This window comes from Cyprinus carpio, chromosome A17, assembly GCF_018340385.1.
Source record: "Cyprinus carpio isolate SPL01 chromosome A17, ASM1834038v1, whole genome shotgun sequence".
Lineage (NCBI taxonomy): Eukaryota > Metazoa > Chordata > Actinopteri > Cypriniformes > Cyprinidae > Cyprinus > Cyprinus carpio.
Genome location: NC_056588.1, coordinates 11,508,738 through 11,530,612, shown reverse-complemented (window position 1 = coordinate 11,530,612; position 21,875 = coordinate 11,508,738). Strand labels below are relative to the sequence as shown.

Sequence of the window (21,875 nt, the reverse complement as noted above, 5' to 3'; positions counted from 1 at the left end):
ATTTCCAGGTGAAGGAATGATTTCAGTGAGGATGCTTCAGTCAGTGGATAATGACCAGGTTGTCTGCTGAGTACATCTGAAATAAGTTCAATTAAGGCTTTTTTTAAAGTACGACCCTTAGAATGACCTCCGTGAGCAGACACACGTGTTTGTTCTTCCAAACCCTGGAGTGTGATAGAACTTCACTATCAGTGTTAAGGACTTCAAAAATACTCACTGTTCCCTAGATTAACATTCTGTACATGTCAAGATTTGTATTCAAACACACACATGCACCAACACACACTAATATGCTGTGTGTGTGCAGTAGCATGTTTGGGTGAATCTCACAGAATCTGTCATGAACGTATTTATTTCACCCCAAATTCAAAAGGAAAAAACGAAATTATATTTTGTAGAAAATATGTGCTTATGTTCAGGTTTTGTATTTTTATGTTATCATTTCAATCAATTCTCAGTGCTCAAATGCAAATAAAAAGTCTTTTTTTTACAAATTGTTAAAATTCATATAGTAGTTTTTATTGTACTAAAATAATTTTGGAATTTTTACTGTAATGCAATATCAATTTGTATACAATTAAAAATTGTATTTAATAGTTATTAATTCAATCTTGTGATATAATATCATAATATTGCAAGAATAAATAATAATACTTGATACTATTTAAAATTAAATGTAAGATTTTATATTTAATTACATTGATATTTTAATATCGCATGATAAAAATTTTCTTTGAAAAAATGTCTTCATTTACATTATACAGAATATTTTTTTTTTCTTTTGATTTTGGTATTAAATGGGGAATTTACTCATTATTAGGGAATTTACTCATTTTATCATGGACTGGTCTCTAGTCTTCAATCATATAGTGGCCCTGGTACTTTGGTTCTTAAGTCTGAAAAACTATGCAAACACCCCAAAGCCAGTCTAAGATCTGCAAGGATTCATTTCCCCCTTCTAAATGCAAATTTGAACTCGCTCACCAAGAGTCAAAGTCAAGAGTCTGCTACAAAGAGTGAATCCATTAGCTCTATGGGGTAAGAGGCAAGAGATTAAATACTCGTGCAGTAGAGAAGGACATTCTCTTTAATGGTAATTTATTCCGTTTTCCTTTGTATTTATCATGCAAGTCTTAACCTTATTTTAAGTGCAAATCAAGCCATGCTGTTGGCGTATTTGATCAAATCAGTCACGATCAGATTTTAACTAATAAGCGCAAGTAAACCATGCTAGTGTCTAAGGGCTGCGCATTTCTCCATGAAAAAGTGCATTCTCTGAATATTATGACTCTTATTGCTGTGCTGCAGAGGCATGCAGTGACATCAGGGCTGTGTTTGTTTGTTACATTGTTGTTTACATCATGTGGTTCGGGTTAAATGTTACATCTGGGCTAGAAAAGCGTGGCGGGAATAATCTGTGTGAAATACAGCAGCAATGATTATTGCTTCAGAATCAGCTCAGGCTGATGCTTTACATTCCAGTTTACATGGATTTGCATTTCAGTATGTTATAAGTATTACTGTAACATTCATATGTCTTATTTAAAATCAGTTCTGGGTTGCACAGGCCAGGGTACAAACACAAACCCTTTTCCAATTTCTGCTCAGTGTTTGGAGTATAAGCAAATGACCCATAATATTAAAGCTAATTAAGATTTCGTTATTGTAAAACATGCTCTGAAGCATAAAACAACCTTAATGGGAATTTTACCATTTAATATTGTTTCTCTGGTGTCCTGCTGACAGAAAGAGATAATCATCTCTCATACATCCATATATATGTATATATATTTAAAAGAATCTAGGATGTTTTTGCCATACAAAATCTTCATACTGTACAAAATGCATCTTGTAACAGAAATAAATCTTCATGTACTTAGAACATTTCAGAGTTTGGAGCTTCACTTCTTTCTTTCTCCAACAAAATCTATTTTCCTCACACAAGGGGTTAATATTAAATGTATGATATGATGTCTGATATGACCTTGGTAGCTTTTTGGTTTTACGTCGTTCTTCTGAGTCATGTTTCTCTCTCTCTCTGCTCTCAGGTAGTGGAGAAGCAGGTGACGCTTCTCCTGTGGACCTGATAATGACCTCTCCAACCTGAGAACAATACACAGCATGCTAACATGTTCCTTAACTGCTCACAGTATGTTCATAACAATAATTCTCAACATGCTTATCTGAGTTTGTCAATCTCTAGTGAGATACAAATGAGAAAACCTGAACGATTAAGCATCATTTCAGAAAATATGCATACAAGTTCATATATTCTATGATGCAGACAAAAATAATCAGGTTTGGTGGTGGTGTTCTAAATAGAGGGGCTAATGCATGAGACTCAATCTCTGTGTTCCCCCTGGACCTCATTATGGAAATCAAGGTGGAGTTGATATGGGGGAGGGACGCTGGAAAAAAGAGCAAAATAAACAGCTATTTATATCTTAGCCATGTGATAACGGATTAACTAAACAGGCTCCTCCCAGACTTGCATTAGGAGGTTTATTTAATATAATTATAGGGGAGACTGGGACTAGCTGTCACAACTTCACTGAGTATTTCAACAAAGTTGTTTTATTTTTACAAGGCAATTTTTCTAAAGACACATACCTTACAGTTTTGGTTACTGTTTTCACAGGAAAAAAAGATTCAGTACATTGAACAGGTTGACCAGCTGTCAGAGTGGGTATTAAATATATATATATATATATATATATATATTAGATATATATATATATATATATATATGATATATATATATATATTACGCTGTTGACAACAAGCCCCAGTCTCTCCTATTGAACAATGAAAAGATGAGAATTTGTGCAGACATTATATCAGGACTGGTGAGATAATAATGCCACAGTTTTAGTATTTAATATGTAAAAACATCCAGGAAAGGGGTCGGGATGAGCTCTCTCAAACCATCACCCCTCTTCATTCCTGAGTTTCTTTGTGTTTGGATGTTTGCTGTAATTCTGAAAGTTCCTCACAGCTGTGTTATGATGTACTGTGGTGTTCATGTGTATTGATTACGTCCATCAATTCATTTTGTAAAACAAAGCTACAATGCTCTAGCTATCTGAATAATAATAGTGCACCCATGGTAATATGTTTGTGTGCTTTCTGGAAGACCCAGTCGTTGATAAAGAAACAACTTACATGCTTTCATTTCACTAGTTCTTCCATTGTTATTTTATAAAACTTGGGCTCTGCAATCCAACAAGTCACTCATGAACTTGTTTGAAGATGCCTGTTGTAGACCAGAGGAGGAGAAGATCCTTTCACATGACTTGCATCAACATCTACCAATTAAACATCATGCTGCAGCGTTACCTCCAATGCACATTGTCTGCAGGCCATACGCTATAACACAACGCTCAAAATTATAACCAGTTAACACAATGTCAAAGACATATTCATAGATGTATGAGGGAGAGGAGACGGACCACTTGTAGAATATAAATGATAGAAATCGTAACACTTGATATGGTGACTAGTAAAGAAAATCCTGATTTTTTCAGTTGTTTATTTGCACTTTAGACCAGCCTCAGAATATTTTTTGTGTAATTTAAGGGGAAAAAATATATAGGGATGTACAAATATAAAAAAAAATTAGGTATCCCAACAATGTATAATGTACAGTATGAAAAAATAGATATTAATTTCGAAATTTGCTACACATAATTTAAGATAATTTAACAGTCTTGTTAAATTATTGTTTTTAAAAATTAACTATCAGTGAGCCTAAATGCAAATATAGCGGAAATGAGCATGTACTATACTATTAAATATTCAATACTGGCTGATATATATCCAATAAATCTGTAAACCGATATAATTTCGATATATTGTGCATTCCTAAAACTGTACAATACCATTGTTGGTTGATTTTATTTTAAATTCTGTTGAGATGTGCATTGACGCAAGTCATGGCAAAGGGCCTTAACAGCCGTTACACTTCAAAACCCCTGTAGAGCTCATTAGTTTCTCCAGTAACATGTACAGCTCTTGGGATAGTAGTGATTTGTCATTGTACAAACACATTTGTCTGAAGTAATTCACCAAAGCTGCCTGGGGTTTCCATAGTTCCATAGCTTCTCCAGTCTTTTGTCGAGCAACTTATCTCCACACCACCATGACCATGTATTTGGGTAAGACGCTTAGCTCTGTGATTCCTGATAAAGGCTCATGTTCGGCGGGGAGGAGCGCAGTAGATCCCTATACCGGAAAGACTGCAGAGCACAAACAGCGATGTGTGTGAGAGTGAAGGAGAGAGGGGAAGACTTGCTACATGAGTGGGATCTTGAAGGGCCCGCACTTGCAGTTGGGGACGGTGCATTGCCATGACAACCATCAGTCAGAGTGGGCCCTGCGGCAAGAGCTCTCACTGCCTGTCAGCCTCGCAGGACGAAAACAGGGAGCAGTTCGACACAAAGAGTGTCTTGGTGACAACTAACACAACATCACTTTGGTATCGCAGATGCTCTGCCATGGGATAAGACATCCTCTTCTTCGTTCCAGTGTCTTATTTCATCCTTTCCCTCACTCATTCTTTCTCACACACACTCTCTCAGAGTGTCTGTCATGCTTTTTGCTGGCACAATAAGTTCATTTTTTTTATCCTTTCTCAGAGAAAAGTCTCTCAGTCGTTTCCCTTTCAAGATGAAAGATGCTTACCTCATTTTCTTTAAGGGAAAATGTCCTCCTTGTCTGTGTCTGGCGATGTCGGCCGTGAGATCTGGAAGAGTGACATGGGAGAGGTCGGAGTCTTTCTGCTCCTTAGCAACCTCAACACCTCAGCGACCTGTGTCTCCAAAGCAACCATTCGGTTACCGAGTGCGGACAGCTCCTCTTTAAGTTCAGTACGGAGTTCCAGGAGTGAGGCGTGCAGTGTGTGTTCGGGAATTGGTGGGATTGGGGTAGATTTTCCGTCGGGCTGGACCGGGCTTCGGTCTACAGGGGTGCGGGTGCCACCTTCGTCCAGCCGGAGGTCGCTTTTGGTGATGCCACTGTCACAGGAATCGGTCTTCTTCAGTCCGCTGGGCTCCGAAATCTTTCTGGAGCCGCTTCGATCTGGCAGAGTCTCCATTGATTCCGCTTTAGGAACGTTTCCCCAGCTTTCTGGCTTTGCCATGCTCTCCCTAAACCTCGCCCATCCTCGTGTGCGTGGCTCTGATGTCCGAGGAACATTTGGGGCAGGGGCGCTAAGCTTAGCCTGGTCAAATGGACCCAGGGTACGGTATTTGCTCGGGTGGGACGGGATAGGTGTGGCCGGGCTTTCTGTTACTGTGACGATGCTTGTGGTGGCGACTACATCTTGGCTGATGAATTCATGGTGGATTTGGCCCTTCTCGAGATCAGGGTCATCGGTATTGGGATGCCCAGCGGCGAGACGGGCTTCCTTCTGCTGCCGGAATCGCTGGAACAGACGGCGGACGGGATGATCAGGGGGGAGGTTCAGCGGGGCCTCATTCTTCCTCCTCAGCCTCTCCTCTTCCTCACGCTTCACATCACTGATCTTTCTGAACACAAGCTGAAAAGTCAGAGAGAATTAGTTAGACATATACATGCAGTCAGGCAACCATTAAACAAGCATATCAAAACAGCAGAATTTTATGCTATATTTAGATGCTTTTGTCCAAACAACAAGGTATACATTTTTCAGTTTGTGCATTCCCTGGGAATCAAACCCATGATCTTTGCGTTGCGTGCTCTACCGTTTGAACCACAGGATGTGCTTGCTTAGTACAGTTATGACATACATAGAATCTAAAATATTAGAACTATGTTATTTAAAAATGTGTATAATAATATTTTGCATTGGCAATAACTGTGTAATTTTAATTTAATTACACTTTTCAACTGTTTTTGTCCACACATTAAATATCAATGGGATCCTACACAACAAACAGACTTTCACTGTATGGATAAAAAACACTAAGACATTTTGTCAAAATATATTATTTTCTGTTCCACAAAATACATAAGTACAGAAAGACATGAGGGTGAGTACTTTTTTTTTTGGTGAACAATCCCTTTACCTTCACATTAATGCAAAATAAACTGTGGTCTATTACTTTACGTTGGTCTGGCTGTGCAAGATTGTGCAATATAAATGGTCCTGATAAAAATATACTGGTAAAAATAATAATAATAAGAAGAAGAAGAAAAGTTTATAGCCTGAATGCACTGTAAGTTGCTTTGGATAAAAGATTGAAGGCATGTATTTCTCTAACATACATACTGGTGTTCAGTTTTGATTGGTTGGGAAGTTTTAATAATCACAATGGTAAAAAAGCTTATTAAAAGAAGGCTCTGTGTGTGTGTGTGTGTGTGTGTGTGTGTGTGTGTGTGTGTGTGTGTGTGTGTGTGTGTGTGTGTGTGTGTGTGTGAAATTACTGGGAACAGAAAAACACACACATGCTCTTCTCTCATGTCTCGTAGGAGATGATAGTGCTATAGTGCTGTGGAAGCTTGTTTGTCATGCGCCATGAACAATTTCACAATTTTAATTTACTTTGGCCATGTGTTTATTGTTATTAATATAATTCAACTGGTACATTTCACTAAAAAAAAAGTTGAAGACTATAATGTCATACTTACTGTGAAGGTTTTGAAAAGGCTGTGTAAATGTTATGTGTGTGTATGTGTGAACAAGCCGTCAAAGGGTGTTTGTGAAAAGTTCAGGTGTAGCTTTGGGGCTTTAAATCCTCTCCTGAGACATGAGACAGACTCTTGCTTTCATAACACATCAAACACAAACACTGTTTCAACAAATGACACACAGGACCTGCTATCAACATCTGTCTACAGTGATCCAATCACACGTGGTCAGGTGATACACATGGCCTTTTACCTCTGCTAAGAACCTGTCTTCTGTGACTTTTCAACTTTATATCTCCCTACTTTATTGTACATCTCGCAATTTCATAATTCCAGTTTGAGTTTATATCTTACAGTTTGGCTAAACATCTCTCAATTTGACTTTATCAGAATTTTTATTTTATAGATCCCAATTGTATTTTGTCTTGTATTTGTCTTTTGACTTTATACAATATCTTACATACAAACAGACTTTATATCTTACAGTTTTAATTAATATCTTACAGTTTAATGTAATATCTTCCAATTGGACATATCTCTGAATTTGACTTTATATCTTACAATTTTGTCTTTATATATTACAAATTGACTTTAAATATCCATTTTGGACTTCATATATCAGAGTTCTAACTTTATATCCCCAGTTTGACTTTACATCTCCCAATTCTTTCTTTATATTTCACAGTGTGACTTTATATAAAAACGACATCTTACAATTCAACCTCATTTCGTATTTTAACCTTTATCTCAATTACATATTTTTATTTCCATGATGCTGATAATTTTTTGTTTTAATAAGCTAAAATAATAGCTGTACATCAATGAATGTATAACAGAAGTGGGAGCATATTTGTTTCACTTTGTTTTGTGATTGCACTTGAATGAATAGCAAGCCAGTTAAAGGGAGGTTGAGCACGTCTAAGAGCACTGTCCTGCAAACGGTGGCTATGCACACAATCACAAAATCACATTCTTTTCCATTCTTGAGTTTAGACACCACAAAATTATCCTTAAGCGATGTGTATTAGTGGGAGAAACAGAGCCTATTAGGATTTCCCCGTGATGTCTCACATAAAATTGTTTCATTTGGGCTTTAATCTGCTCAGATTTGTCATATTGCCACTTTCCATCCGAATGTAATGTTTCTTTGTAATTGAACTCTAAATAACTCATCTTGTTTGGCAGCAGGTGGAGAAATATATCACCGCCGCTCCCTCTGAGAATCCAGGCTGAACGAGAGAACTGAAAAAATCAGTCAGACAGATAGACAGCCTCAGCAGATTGCGCTTCTGAATGACGTCAAGGGGCTTGTTTCTCTCTGCTTTACAGAGATGATGGACAGTAATGACCAGACCGCTGCCCTCCCATTCAGCCGTTCCCATTCTGGACACAGACACACACAGGCCCTTCCACTATCTGGAAATAAATACACCCTTACAGCCATCATCCATATTTCTGAACCACAGTATCTATTCACAAGTTTGTAGCCAGCTTTAGTGCAGACAATCATACCAAAGTGTGTTCTTTTTATTTTTATTTTTTTGTCCATAGTAAATAATGACAGACTAATCATTTTTGGGTGATTTATCTCTTTAAAGGTGTTGTACGTAGGATTGACACCGAGTGGTTGAGCTAGGTATTGCAGTCCAATTTCAAAATATTGGAGAGGGTTTTTTTCACCTGGCACCTCCTCCTCAGACTTGACCCACACACAGGTTGCCAGATTGACGACACCAACAAGAATGAGCGCACTTGATGATGAATGAAATTAAATATGCTGTGTTTTCCGCCAACTGGCAACCTGGGGTGCCAAAATACAATTGGGTAAACTGGCAGTGGGCCGTTTTTACAAACCAAAACAGAGACCGACATTCCGGCCCGGAACGCACATTTTCAAAGGAGAAATAACTGACTATAGCATTGTTTTTCAGAAAACAAGTATGTTAACTTAGCATGTTTCTTAAATATCTGCAAAGATATTATGGTATTTCTATACTATAGTAAAAAAAAAAACATACAAAAAACACAAATAAATAATACTTAACAGCATCTGTGATGTGATTTTTATTTCCACAAAATCATTTTAACTAATCTCTTAGTTTGTAAAAGTAACTAAAAACTAAAAAATACAAACTCCACACAGAAAAATCTTTATGTGAATACTAAGCCTGTCAGCACTCAGAGGACTGCCATTGTTTCTGGTGTTTTGTAAACCCTTTCCCTTGAAGGATATATGAGGCAGAGAAAGGACAGACATGCAGAGAAGGATTACATAGCAAAAGCTGAAGCATTACACAAAGGTGTGTGTGTCTGCGTGTACAAGGAGGGTGGTATTATTTTCTCACACTGAGATTTCTAATGGTGTATTGTTATGATCCTTCTGTTGCCATGCGTCCCTCGCACTCCCGCGCATGCACGACCCTCTTGTGTATTCTGCTATTGCATTTCTTCCCCTAAGTATATCATCATCAAACAGGGAAACTCATTCCACATCTCACATAGTTCAAAAAATGTGATGTAAAATAAATTAGTCAGCCTACAGAAAAAAAAATAAAAAAGGAGACAACAATAAGAAAAAAAAAGCACCAACAACATCGCCACTGTTTCATAATTCAAACTAAAAGCTGACTGTGTGCACACTGAAGCAGAAAAGATTCCCATAACACTGTTATACTCCGAAATGAAAGCATACACACACACCTATTTTATTTTCTCTACCGCACACAGTCCTGATTTATTTTTCTCTTTTACCTGTCACTTAACTTACAGTCTACAGTAAGTTACAAGTTTCACGTTTAATTAATGCATAAATTGAGACAATATGCCTTTATTAATCATTTAAATATGCTCCATAATTTGTATTTCAATGATTGCTCTTTAAATTGACTTCGCTGTTTCTTATGATGTTATGACATTTGACGAACAACATCACATTGTATATTTAAGTCATTTATGATTATTCCTATTATTTTAATGTTGTTGAGTGTATGTAATATTTGTGGCAGCAATCCAGGGAGTGTGTGATGTGTAATTAATGATGTTTTATCTCATTTTTAGATGCTTTTGAGTAACATCGCTTCACCTGTACACTACTGTTCAAACATTTGTGGTTAGTAAGATTTTATTTTAAAGAAATTAATAATTTTATTCGGCAAGGATCCATTAAATTGATCAAAAGTGACAGTAAAAAAAATTACATTGTTACAAAAGATTTCTATTTCAAATAAAAGCTGTTATTTTAAACTTTTATTCATCAGATAAGTCACGGTTTTTACAAAAATATTAAGCAGCAACTGTTTTCAACATTAAAAAGAAATGTTTCTTTAGCACCTCTTGAATGATTTCTGAAGGATCACGTAAGACTGAAGACTGGAGTAATAGCTGCTGAAAATTCCACTTTGCCATCTCAGGAATAAAATACATTTTAAAATATATTTAAATAGAAAACAGTTATTTTAAATTACAATAATTTTTCACAATATTGAGTGGTATTTTTGGTCAAATAATGAGCATAAGATACTTTCAAAAACATTAAAAGTCATTACGGTGACATTCGTGCAACACACTAATATTAATAACATGCTCATATTTTTGCCTCACATTCCATAATTAATCACTGCCTAATTTAATTATGCGCCAAAGTCTGAATTGATGGAATAAGACGGAACGATCCGTACACGTTCAAACCAAGTGACTTATGAGGTGCTGTGTTGCATAGATTATAACTATTATTAACCTCAAATGGATGTTTTTTTTTAATCAACATGTTTGCGTACCGGCTTTTTTGTATTTTCCTAAGAACTTTTAGTTTACTGATATTTATAGGACTGTGTGTTTTGAAAATTATATTCGGAAAGGGTAAATTAATTTACTTGGGAAACAGAATTAGGTAGGTTTCTGAGCTGAAATACTGCTGTTAAGTGAATTCACCCCTGTGTATCTTGTGCATTCACTGTGTGCCTCATGCTGACTGACTGGTTTTGTCACTGATCTAAGATCAGATTTACCACACTCATCACAACCTCAGAGAATCTGATTCCTCAGCGACGACTGATTCACTCACACCTGCCAAACACACACACAGATCACAGGTTCATGAAGGGACATATTGAGCAAATGACCATGTCAAACCAGTGATAAAGGTCTGACCTTTTACCGCTCGTGACTTTTGACAGCAATTCAATTACAGCAGCAAACACAAGCAATTCCTCTTTGCATGCATGTTAATGCATTTTGAAGAGTGTGAATGTCTTTTGTATGGTTTTGTGTGCATGAATGTGTGTTTTACCCATTACATCTGCATAAACGGTAACCTTAATCAAAGCTAAAATAACTCTTGACAGCAGCGTTGAGATGAAAAGGATTTTGCAGTGTTACCCTGGCAACCACAAACATGCACAGAAATAAATTGGATGAACCATTTAAGCACTTATTTATGCAGCTGTACTGTATGTACTGTCTTAACATCATGGGAGTGTGTTTGTTAAGATTTCACATATAAAGATGGCAAAACTGGCACTATTCACCATGTTGTGTAAAAACTCAGTAGATCATCTTTAATATTTAACCTCCTGCAAGTATTGTAAGTTCCCAAAAATTTCTTAGTATAGTTTTAGTACAAACATTGTTTATGGTGATAATGACTTCTAATTTAGAAGTCTGCTGAAGTTAAATGTTAAAGGAATGTTCCGGATCAATACAAGTTAAGGTCAATGGACAGCACTTGTGCATAATGTCAACAGTGGTGAACAGCAACACTATTTTGACTTTGTTAATTTTCAAGAATTAAGAATTTGTACTTTATCAGAATATTTTCATTTTAGAAAACTTTTACTTCACTACATTTCAAAGCTTGATATATTATTTTTTACACTGGTACATTTCATAAAAAAATATATTTGTTCCTTGTTGTTTGAACTGAGGAAATCAAAAGACTCTCCTAGACTCAACACCATTGTCAAATGTGTGAACTAATTCAACACTGTTTTGAGTTGATTCTTTTCAGTGAACCTGTTGAATCAGTTCACAACACTGAATGATTCATTGGTGAATTTGACTGATCCGATTGCTGTTTGAGCAATTAGGTTAAATATGACTGCACAAAATTAATAAACCATGGTCTATCAATCATTATGTTTACTTTTGATAGTTATAATACTATTTTTAATGTACTGAAGTAAAATATTACTTATAAAATAAACATTATAATTAAAATATGAAAGCTTTTGTATTTTTACTAGTCAAATTCAAAAGGAGTACTTTCCTTAGAATATTCGTACTTTAATTCAATTCCATGACTTGTTCTTAAATGTTGATTACCGCAGTAAATATGAAACATTTTGATTCATGATTCCAAGAGATAGAGAGAGAGAGAGAGAGAGAAAAGTAGTGCCAACTTTTTGTACTATTTTTGACTTTTTTTAATGACAAGAATCATTATCAAACAAACGTTGTTTATAGAGGTTAATTTGAGCTTAAATTGAACCCAGAATATTTCTTTAGGGCTTTGGAAGAAGTGACTCTCCTGAATACTCTCAACATTGCATTTGGCAGTTGTGTGGTTAGGAATGAGGAAGTAGGAAAACAGTCCCATAATCACAAATAGACTGCAATATGTACTCTGTGTATGCCGCTGCTGCTGCTGCTGTATCTAGGCCAAAACGGCCTATTTGACCACTGTAAAAAGTCTATTGTTTAATATGGAATTTGTCCAGAAATATAACATATGTAGTCCTCCTATGACATATTTTTTCCATGTATAACAAGTTTTTTCTATCTGGGTCACAATCAAATAGTAAACATCATGACTAATTTATGGAGAAATGAGCTTAATATAGGCTCCTGCTTGGCAACAGTGTCAGAGGCATTAATATAACCATATTTTGCGTTTTCATATTTCAATGTATTGTTTAAGAGAATGGACTGTTATAGCTAACAAAACCATCGTGTTGAGGTAAAGATCCGGCTATTTTTTTAATAAGTGATGCAAACATGACAAAAGTCCACTACAAACAAGTGTAGGCGTGAAGAGCTCAAAAGAGAGACCATTCACTGAAGATCTCACCTGTGCCATTATTGTTGAAAAGCTGTTTAACAGTATATTTATGTAGCAGATTGATTATGTAAATGGATTTAGTACTGGCTCCAATATGAAAGTGTTTGCTGAGGTATATGATAGTTAAATTTAACCCATATGGATATATATAACTGTACAGTCTAAGCTGTTCCAATAAAGAGGCAGACACTCACTGAGCTATTATTAGCCTCCTCCCCAGACCCAGTTCCACTGGGAAACAGAACTCAAGCAGGGCCGAGATCCAGGGCCATTTTATCACACTGACAGCTGTCTTTATTATGAACTGGGAAATAATTTATGGGTAGGATAATTGCTACACTTCAAGATCTGGTTTATGGAGTGCTACAGTTAATTTGAATGTGATTTGATGTGAAAAATGAGAATGCAAGTCAAAGTTTTTCTCCAAAAAGTCAAAAAATGGGGGACAGTCAGGGATGTGACCTGGCAGGTGGTGTGTGCACTCTCTGGTTTGTACACAGCCAAACCTTATCTATCATTTCCTGTCACTTCTATACTATCCTCTCCAATTAAAGCCCATAGAATAAAAAAAAAAACAGCGATTAGAAAGACCCTGCATTTCCTTTATACCATTAATCCACCTTTCTGTCATTTCTAGCCAATTAAACAAGTCAGTTCAGTGTTGTTTGTGTTTCTGATCAGACCATTTCTCTCTTTTTCTGTCTCCATCTGTCTTTCTTTCTTTCTGATTGAGTGGTAAAGCAGCTCTACTGATCTCTTTCTCTTTGCTTTCAGTCAGATGAATGGTACACCGTTCTTCAATTCAGCAATATTATATATTAACAACTCTCACTCACATATATTAATTATCACAGCTGTTGTTTGTATTGGCACATTTACAATATTAGGCTTAACAGATTTCTCTTTATTTCATGTTTTCTCTTTTTGGCCAATGAATCACATTCTAAATAAGTGTAGGGAGTCCCGGTTTCATCTCTCATCTCCACTGTTGTGATTTTCTGTGGCAGTAGTGGCGTTATGTTTTTTTTTTTTTTCACTTTAAGACCAGCGGCACCCAAAAATTCTGCCACCATTTACACACCCTCATGTCATTCCAAACTTGCATGACTTTCTTTCTTTGGAGGAACATAAAAGAAGACATTTCGAAGAATTTTACTTTTGTGTTCTGCAGAAAGAAGAAAGTCATACAGGTTTGGAACAACATGAGGGTGAGCAATTTTCATTTTAAGTTGCTATACTGCCACCTACTATGTTGGAGTATCATCCAGATATTTACTGGATTAATTACAATGTTATTGTGTGTTTAGCATTAACTCAATAAAAAATATTTCAATACCTAAAGCCCAAAGTGTAGATATTACACTGCTTAAATCATCTGGATTTTCTCTGATTTACTAAATAGAAAGTTTTTCACTATATGCTGTGATGTACTGTATGTGAGTATGTTGATAAATAGCTTTAGGAGCTGTATTTATATTTTCCCATGAGTTCAGCATGCTACAATCTACTTCACGCTGTGCTCTTGCTGTGCTGCAAAGTTTGAATGGAGTAACCTGTTAATGTAGGTGCTGAGAAATTCTGCTTACAAATGCAGTTTGACATGGGCCAGCGGAAAATGAAAGAGTACTGTAAGAAAACGGCAGAAGGTATTTACTCACCCGTTTGCGCAGGTTGTACGTTAGCAGGAGGTTTCGTGAAAAGTGGTTGGAGAAGGCGGTGTAGAATTCTAAGACTTTCTGAAGCGCGTCCCGTTTGATCACATGCAGGTCACAGTATGTTAGCGCTCTCACATTAGCACACGCCTGAGCTAGAGTCACCTCCTTCCAGAACACGTCCCCAAACACATCACCTTTACCTGAGGAGAAACACAGACACTTTCTTATTTACACAAACAGGCCTGATTGGTACATTTATGCAGGACTGTGGCTGTCTAAATAATTTGACACTGAAGACTGGAGTAATTCAGATTTGCAATCACAGGAATAAATGACATTTAAATAAAATATATTCAAATAGAAAACAGTTATTTTAAATTGAAATAATATTTACAGGTTTTACTTTTTTTTTTCAATGCAGCCTTGGCTCTCAGTGTGTGAAACTGAATGATTGTTTTGGATTGCACTCAGTATCAGTTTTGTAGTTGCTTAAACTGATTTTTAATGAAGAATAAACACCAAAAATAATGGCACTGTCACTGCACTTTCTTTGTACTTTTAATTGAGAGTGAATGAAAAGAGAGAGTCTATAATATATGTAGTATAGCAGCAGTGCTATTATAGATCTACAGGTCACAGTGTAACACACCACTTTAATGAGCCTTCAGATACACTCATACTGACCTCTGACCCAAAGTCTCGCTCAATCCACCCACTCGAGATATAAGTGGTCAGATCGATAAACCTTTTTATTCTGTCTTCATAGTCTGATCTGCGTGTGTGTGTGTTCAAATTTTAGAAGCAAGAGAGAACATTTGTGACCTTTCAGACTGATCCTAAATCAGTTCAACAGCCGCGGCAGACAGCCAGATTTAACAAAGCATCGTTAGTTTGTCAACAGAGAAAAATACGGCCATTAGATGCTCAGCTGGCTTCACGAGGTGAAGAAGCCTAATCTTGTGTTGTGAGACAGACAGATGTTAGAAATGACAGATGCTACAATACATCATGGGCTGTTCACATCCATGAGTCACATGTCTGACCTAAAATCACTGTTTGCCTTTTATATTTCTTTTTAAGGGATGTTGGATTGATACTAAAAAAAGGAGGAAATATTACTAGTCTCTGCAGTAACGACAGGCAGGACAATAAAATCAGATCAAAATATCAGATCTATGCATTTAAAGCTTTCTTTTCCTCATAGTTCACTGTGCGGCAGATATTACTGCCAGAAAAGGATGAACTGATACTTAGAGAAGATCTTTAAAACATCTTAAAACATACTTTGGTTCAATAACTTTTCAAATATCTTTTTATCGGTACTTTTTATCATCAGCTTAGGCCATATTTTGCATAATTCAACATGCTTTATGCTCAAAATTTCAACATTTCCTCTTCATTTTATTTTATTATTGTTCTCTGAAAGTTTTACGCACAGAGGAAGAGAAAGAGTTGGACACATTGATCAAAGAGGATACAGGGTGCAGGATGTTGGAATAAACAAAAGGGAGAGGGATAGCACAGTGCGGAGGAGTGGGTGTGATAGTCTGTGTGTCAAGATATTTGATCACATAGAAGCTCTGTGGATGCAAATAATCCTCCCACTGGGAACTAAACCCAAGACAGAAGGATGCTGTCTTCATGTCAGTGAGTCTGTAGAGAAAATTAGTTTTGAATACAGTAACAGCTAAAGCAGACTCAAGCCCTGTGGTGTCAAAATTAGAGCTGTTCAAAATCGAGTAGTCAGAATTCTTAATGTGTCTAACAGCTTGCACCACTGCTACAAATGTAGCAAATAACATAATCGAAAACTACTTGACCTCACTAATCTAGTCAGATGTTGGATGGCTAGTCAGCCGTCATGATCCATACCTAGTCAATATTCATTAATACAGATCCAGATCTATTTCTCTGTCTCTGTTTTCCTCTTACCCAGAATGGCGACCACCTCGTCATCTTGGATGACCTCCAGTGACCCTGACACCACAAAACAGAGGCTGTCCACGCTCTCGCCCGCATGGTAGATAAGATCTCCTGGAGCGCAGTGGATGGTCTGGAACTCCATGGCTAAAGCCCGCAAACAGCCGTCACTGGCCAAACGGAAAGCAGGATGTTCCTTGAAAACCTTCCTGTTAAGGTGCACGCATATATCAGCACGCATGTCTTTAGGACAGATCTGTAAAACCTGTAATGGGAGAAAGAGATAACAGATATAAGTGGTTACTCTGCTGCAACTTCCTTGATCTTTTGAGATAAAAGAGCTTAATGTACTATGAAGACACTGTAACTTTTACACATACAAATGGCAACAAGCAAGAGACTAGATTATAAGCACAAAACTAAACAACAGCATCTATTCAATAGCTAATTTAACAATTTCCTGGTTGCATACATAAAATTCTATCAAATCCGTTGAATGTCAAAATTAAAATTAATTCATGAAACTCTAGACAGGCCTTTACATGCAATAGTATAGCAATCACATCATTTACTCTATGGCACAAGCTGATAGACCTCTGTTGATCTGTTGAGAACATTTAAGTAGCCTAGTTCAGTGTTCGCTGTAAGATGGTCCTGTCAGAATTCCTCTGAAACCCTCCACCTCCCCCAGTTCCACTTGTCTAGATCTACTATGGGATTTATGTATACCTATTCTTGTAGTAGCGGCAAACCTTACACGCTCGCAGCAGCATGTCTGTGTATCTATTAGCAGTTGCAAATCCATACTTGCTCTGTAGCAGATCCAGTCTGCCAACACCAAATAGATTAACATTGTCAAATCCATTAACATGTTAAAATTCCATAGCGTCATATATTCCATAGTATTCCATAGTTTTCCATAGTATCATGATTGAAATTGTTATATTCCAATTCTGATGACTAGGGAGGTCCCCGAATAGTGAATTCGAATTCGGAAAGGCACACAAAAAATTACGTGTTCTAAGCAGCCACTAAAGGAACATGGTTAGCCACTTGCTAGCGGTAGCCTGTTACATTACAGTACATAAAATTTCAATTACCACATAAACAGAGTAAGGAGAGATGACTTATAGGACAATGGCGAATGATTTGCAGATCCTGAGCACCACTGACAAAAATCTAATCTTGTGAAATGTGTGGTAAGTACTGGCGCTCCGTATATACAGAGTATGTGTGATCGTGAATCTCAAAAGTGAAAGTAAAAAGCGAGTGCGCATTAAAAAGCAATTTCAATGCCCCGCATATTAATAGATATTCCTGATGCCTGCAATTTACTTACAGTATAATTACCCAATGATAAAGCATTGAAACATATTTCTTCCTCCCATCTCGTATTTATTCCCTTTAGGGCTTCCGTAGAACACGTTATTCGTTTTCTGTGCCTTTTTGAATTCAGATTCACTATTCGGACACATCCCTACTGATGACAATAATTGTTTTTTTAATGTACATTTTTATTATTATTATAATTTTTCTATTTTTTATGAGCTAAGTCGTCAAGTTAAAAGTTCAAATTCTAGTTGTTTTTAAATGCATTGCTTTGATGGAAAATCCCTTCTTCTAGAATTTTTGTATCGGCCAGGGCATTACTAAATTAACAATATTAATTGTACTGAATTAACACTGACAGCCCCAATTATTATTTGTTCTATTATTAAAAATTAGCATTTTTCTTTTTTATAACCACTGTCTCACACCATCAAATTTATGTTTACTGTCATGCCAGTGAAGCATACTGGGATGCCGACACAGAGAGACAGAGGTACAGGACACGCATGCCGGCATGCATGTGTGCATCTGAGCGCATTAGCGTGTGACATGTCCCTGAGCTGCCATTCCCAGCAGCCCCTCACTTTTCCAGAGCATCTCCCTTTCTGCATGTGGTTGTCACGGAGACATGGTGATTTGCTCTGGGGAGGACATTGTGAATCTGTGTGATGAGACAGCTAAATCACGAGAAAGAAAGACAGAGAGAAGGAGACATCTGGAGCATTCTGAAAATGTCCACCCAACGGGGACTTCATATCCACAGAGTCATGCTGTTCACCTCCTGTGGTTTAAGCATAAACGACAGGACGAGTCTAAACACATAGCGTGAGAAAGCATCTTGCTAAAGAATCACACTAATGTTTAAAAATACTTAGCCAGACACACTCACATAAACATTTCAGAGCAGGAGTAAATAACACACACACACACACACACACACACACACAACAGACAGGAGGATGGCTGCTGAAGGCTGTCCAGAGTTGCATGCTGGGTAATTGGAGTTGGGCGTATAGGGTGTTCACCTTTTCAGTGTCAATACCGTGGGACATGGACCACGTGGAGGCGATGTAATCCATAACTCTCTCGCTCAGGCCTTTGGGCACCTGGTACAGCTTGAGAAAGTCCCGCACACTGTTCAGCATCTCATGATAGCGGTTTGTGTTAGCATACATCTGCTGGAAGATAGTTGTCACGTTACCGAAGATGGTGGCGTAGAGGAGAGCTGTAGGAAAGGGAAAGAGAGGGAGAAAGAAACTTTGAATTAAATGACAACACAGACGAACAGAATGATGTAAATAAATCACAAAAAAGTATTATGTACTGTACATAATGTTAAAAAAAATATATTATTAAAAAAAAATTACTATAAAATGTTTTAATATAAATTGTAAAAATATATATTAAAATGTATTTAATTGCAAAAACGTAAAAGAAAAACTTCATAAGTGTTATGTTAAAAAATTTAAAACATAATTTATTCATGCAGATAAAAAACAGACTGCATAAGAGTACATGAAAGAAGCACAGAAGAACTTTATTTAATCATTTCTATTGATAGAAGATTTCTATTTAAAAAAAATGCTGTTCTTTTGAACGTTTCATTTGTCAAAGAATCCTAAAAAATGTATTACATGCAGTTTCCACAAAAATATTATGCAGCACAACAGTTTTCAAACATTGATAATAAGAAGTTATATTTCTTAAGCACCAAACCAGCATATTAAATGATTTCTGAAGGATCATGTGACACCAAAGACTGGAGCAATGGCTGCTGAAGATTCAACTTTGCCATAATAGAAGAGAGGGAGACAGAGATGACAATAATAATAAATGACAAAGTGAATTGTAAATGAGTGAAAGCACAGGACAGAAAGAAGAAGATTCAATAAAGGCGAGTGACTGTCTCTTTTAAACTGATTTAGGCGGCCTGTAATGGCTGTGCACACGGAAGAAAATCTAATTACGCATGTATGGACTCTAGGTGTGTGAGTGTGTGTGTGTGTGTGTGTGTGTGTGTGTGTGTGTGAATCCCCTCCTAAATACCTTCAGATAAGAATTATGAGCTGCCATTACTCTACATTCATGTCTGTCTCACGAACACAGGATACACTGCCAAGATATATTAATAAAGGGATAATTCACATAAAAATCAAAAGTTCTGTCATCATGTACTCACCCTCATGTCAATCAAAACCCGTATGCTGTTATTTTTTTCTGTACAACAGTTTGTAGTGACCATGTCTGTGACTGTCTGTGGTGCATATGATTCACCCTCTACTGTCTATTCCAAGTCTTAAAGTCACTTCTTAAAGTTTTGTGTGAGAAAAAGAAAGTCATTATTTCAGTCTGATAATCCTTCTCTCCAGTGAACTATTAACTCAAGAGCCTAATCGGTTTGCTACATGAATGAATTCATTCACAAATCGAACTGATTTGGTTCCAGAGTTTTGCTCACTGATTCAATGATTGATTATATTTATAGTGTTTTGATTTTGTTTTGTATTTCTTGACAGGTCACTATGAAACAAAAAGACCTGTGTGAAGATTCTTTAAAATACTAATTTTGTTAGAGGCTGAGTAAAAGATGACAGAATTTTAAGTGTTGGGTGAACTTCCTTAAACTAAAAATGATCAAATTTGTGCAAACAAATCATTTCTGCCATTTATCTCTTTAACCAGTCATTTAAATAACAGTGTCATTTAAGTTTGTGCAGATATCCAAACTATTGCAGATGTTGATGTTAAAAAAAGTTCAAAGCTTCTCAGTATTTGTCAACTACCCAGCTGCAGTTTTCTGGGACCCCAGCCATTATTATTAGAGTGTAAGAGTCTTGTGTGTGAGAGAGCAGTGATGTACAGATATCCAGTGTGACAGTCTTTGCTGATCTGGGGACAGATTTGGATCCAGAGTGACAAGAACATGGAACGGAGCTGACAGGGACTGTCCTACTGAACACACACACACACACACATCCTAGACGATCTGACACCTCACACAGGACACAGACACATCCAGATGTATCAATGTGTGAGGTCACAGAGTGGGCATTTGTTCACCCTGCAAACTTTAACTGCTTTCACGGTTCAACAAGAACTGTCCCATTGAAACAAACACACACACTCGCTCTCATCTGTTTTTCAATAGAGCAATGGGCGAATGTTCATTAACAAATGAGCAAATAAGTGTGCCAGGAAGCTCATTACACTCCCACCCCTTACATTAACACGGCTGATGTACACTCTTTAATCGTGTGAGTGTGATAGAGAGAGAGAGATTGTGTTAGTACTTCTTGAGTGAGTCATTAGTTTGTTCTTTAACATTGTATGGATTGTCTAGGCAGCTCTTGAAGTTTTCAAATATGCTGTCAATTGGATTCAACCAAATTACATTTTTAGTATATTAAATTTAGAAAAGTGTAATATTTAATATGTTTCAATATATTTATATTTCATTTATTTGACAGGTTTATTGATTTATTATTTACATATTTGTATGTATATACTGTGGGTATATAAAAGAATCACCGCTCTTTAAAATAATCACATTTTGTTGCTTTGCAGCCTGAAATGAAGACGGACACAGTTTTTGATTTATCCAGCTGTATTTACTCAACACCTATAACATCCAAGTGAAAAATATTACACCAACATGTCAGAAAAAATACACAAATAAAAAAAAAAAACAGAATCACTGAGTTGGAAAAAAGATCACCCCCTTTCTAAAAATGACTTGTAAGCTCTATCAGGTGTAACTAATCACCTTCTCAATGGCACACAAAGCCATTTGACTTTCAACTGTGATCAGCTTTGGTCATTTTGATTAGCTCAGCATGAAAAGAGCTTTCTTGGAGCATTTCAGTCTTTGGTAGAGAAACTGAAGTAAACAGTCAACTATGGGTGGCAAGGCACTGTCAAAAGATCTCCGGGATAAAGTTGTGGATAGGCACAAGTCATCAGATGGATACAAAAAAATTCAAAGGCTTTATTTATTTCCTAGAAGCACATTAAAAACTAGAAGGTATTTGGTACAACACAGACCCTCCCTGGATCAGGACATTGTTACAAACTGGATGAAAGAGCCGGAGGAAACTGCTCTGAAGCAGCTGCAGGAGAGGCGACCAAGAGGCCTACAGCAACTCTGAAGCAGTTTCAGGAATTTATGACAAAGAGAGGTCATTGTGTGCATGTGACAACAATATCACAAATTCTCCACAAACGTGGCTTAAATGGGAGAGTTGCAAGATAAGCCACTCCACAAGAAAGATGGATGAGACTACAATTGAATTATTTGGCTTCAACACCAAACA

General features: G+C 36.8%; 1 protein-coding gene across 2 annotated transcripts in view; it reads right to left on the bottom strand.

Annotated features, from left to right (window-relative positions):
- Positions 1 to 2,756: 2,756 nt before the first annotated feature.
- The window catches only part of LOC109044987 (potassium voltage-gated channel subfamily H member 1-like), a 42,817-nt gene continuing 23,698 nt past the window's right edge, over positions 2,757 to 21,875 (bottom strand). For both annotated transcript variants that reach the window (XM_042774091.1, XM_042774092.1), the window contains 4 exons: positions 18,591 to 18,790; positions 16,249 to 16,501; positions 14,320 to 14,516; positions 2,757 to 5,536 (listed from right to left, as the gene is read on the bottom strand). In XM_042774091.1, the coding sequence (XP_042630025.1) occupies positions 4,691 to 5,536; positions 14,320 to 14,516; positions 16,249 to 16,501; positions 18,591 to 18,790 (1,496 nt within the window). In that variant the 3' untranslated portion in view covers positions 2,757 to 4,690. The remainder of the gene's footprint in view (positions 5,537 to 14,319; positions 14,517 to 16,248; positions 16,502 to 18,590; positions 18,791 to 21,875) is intronic.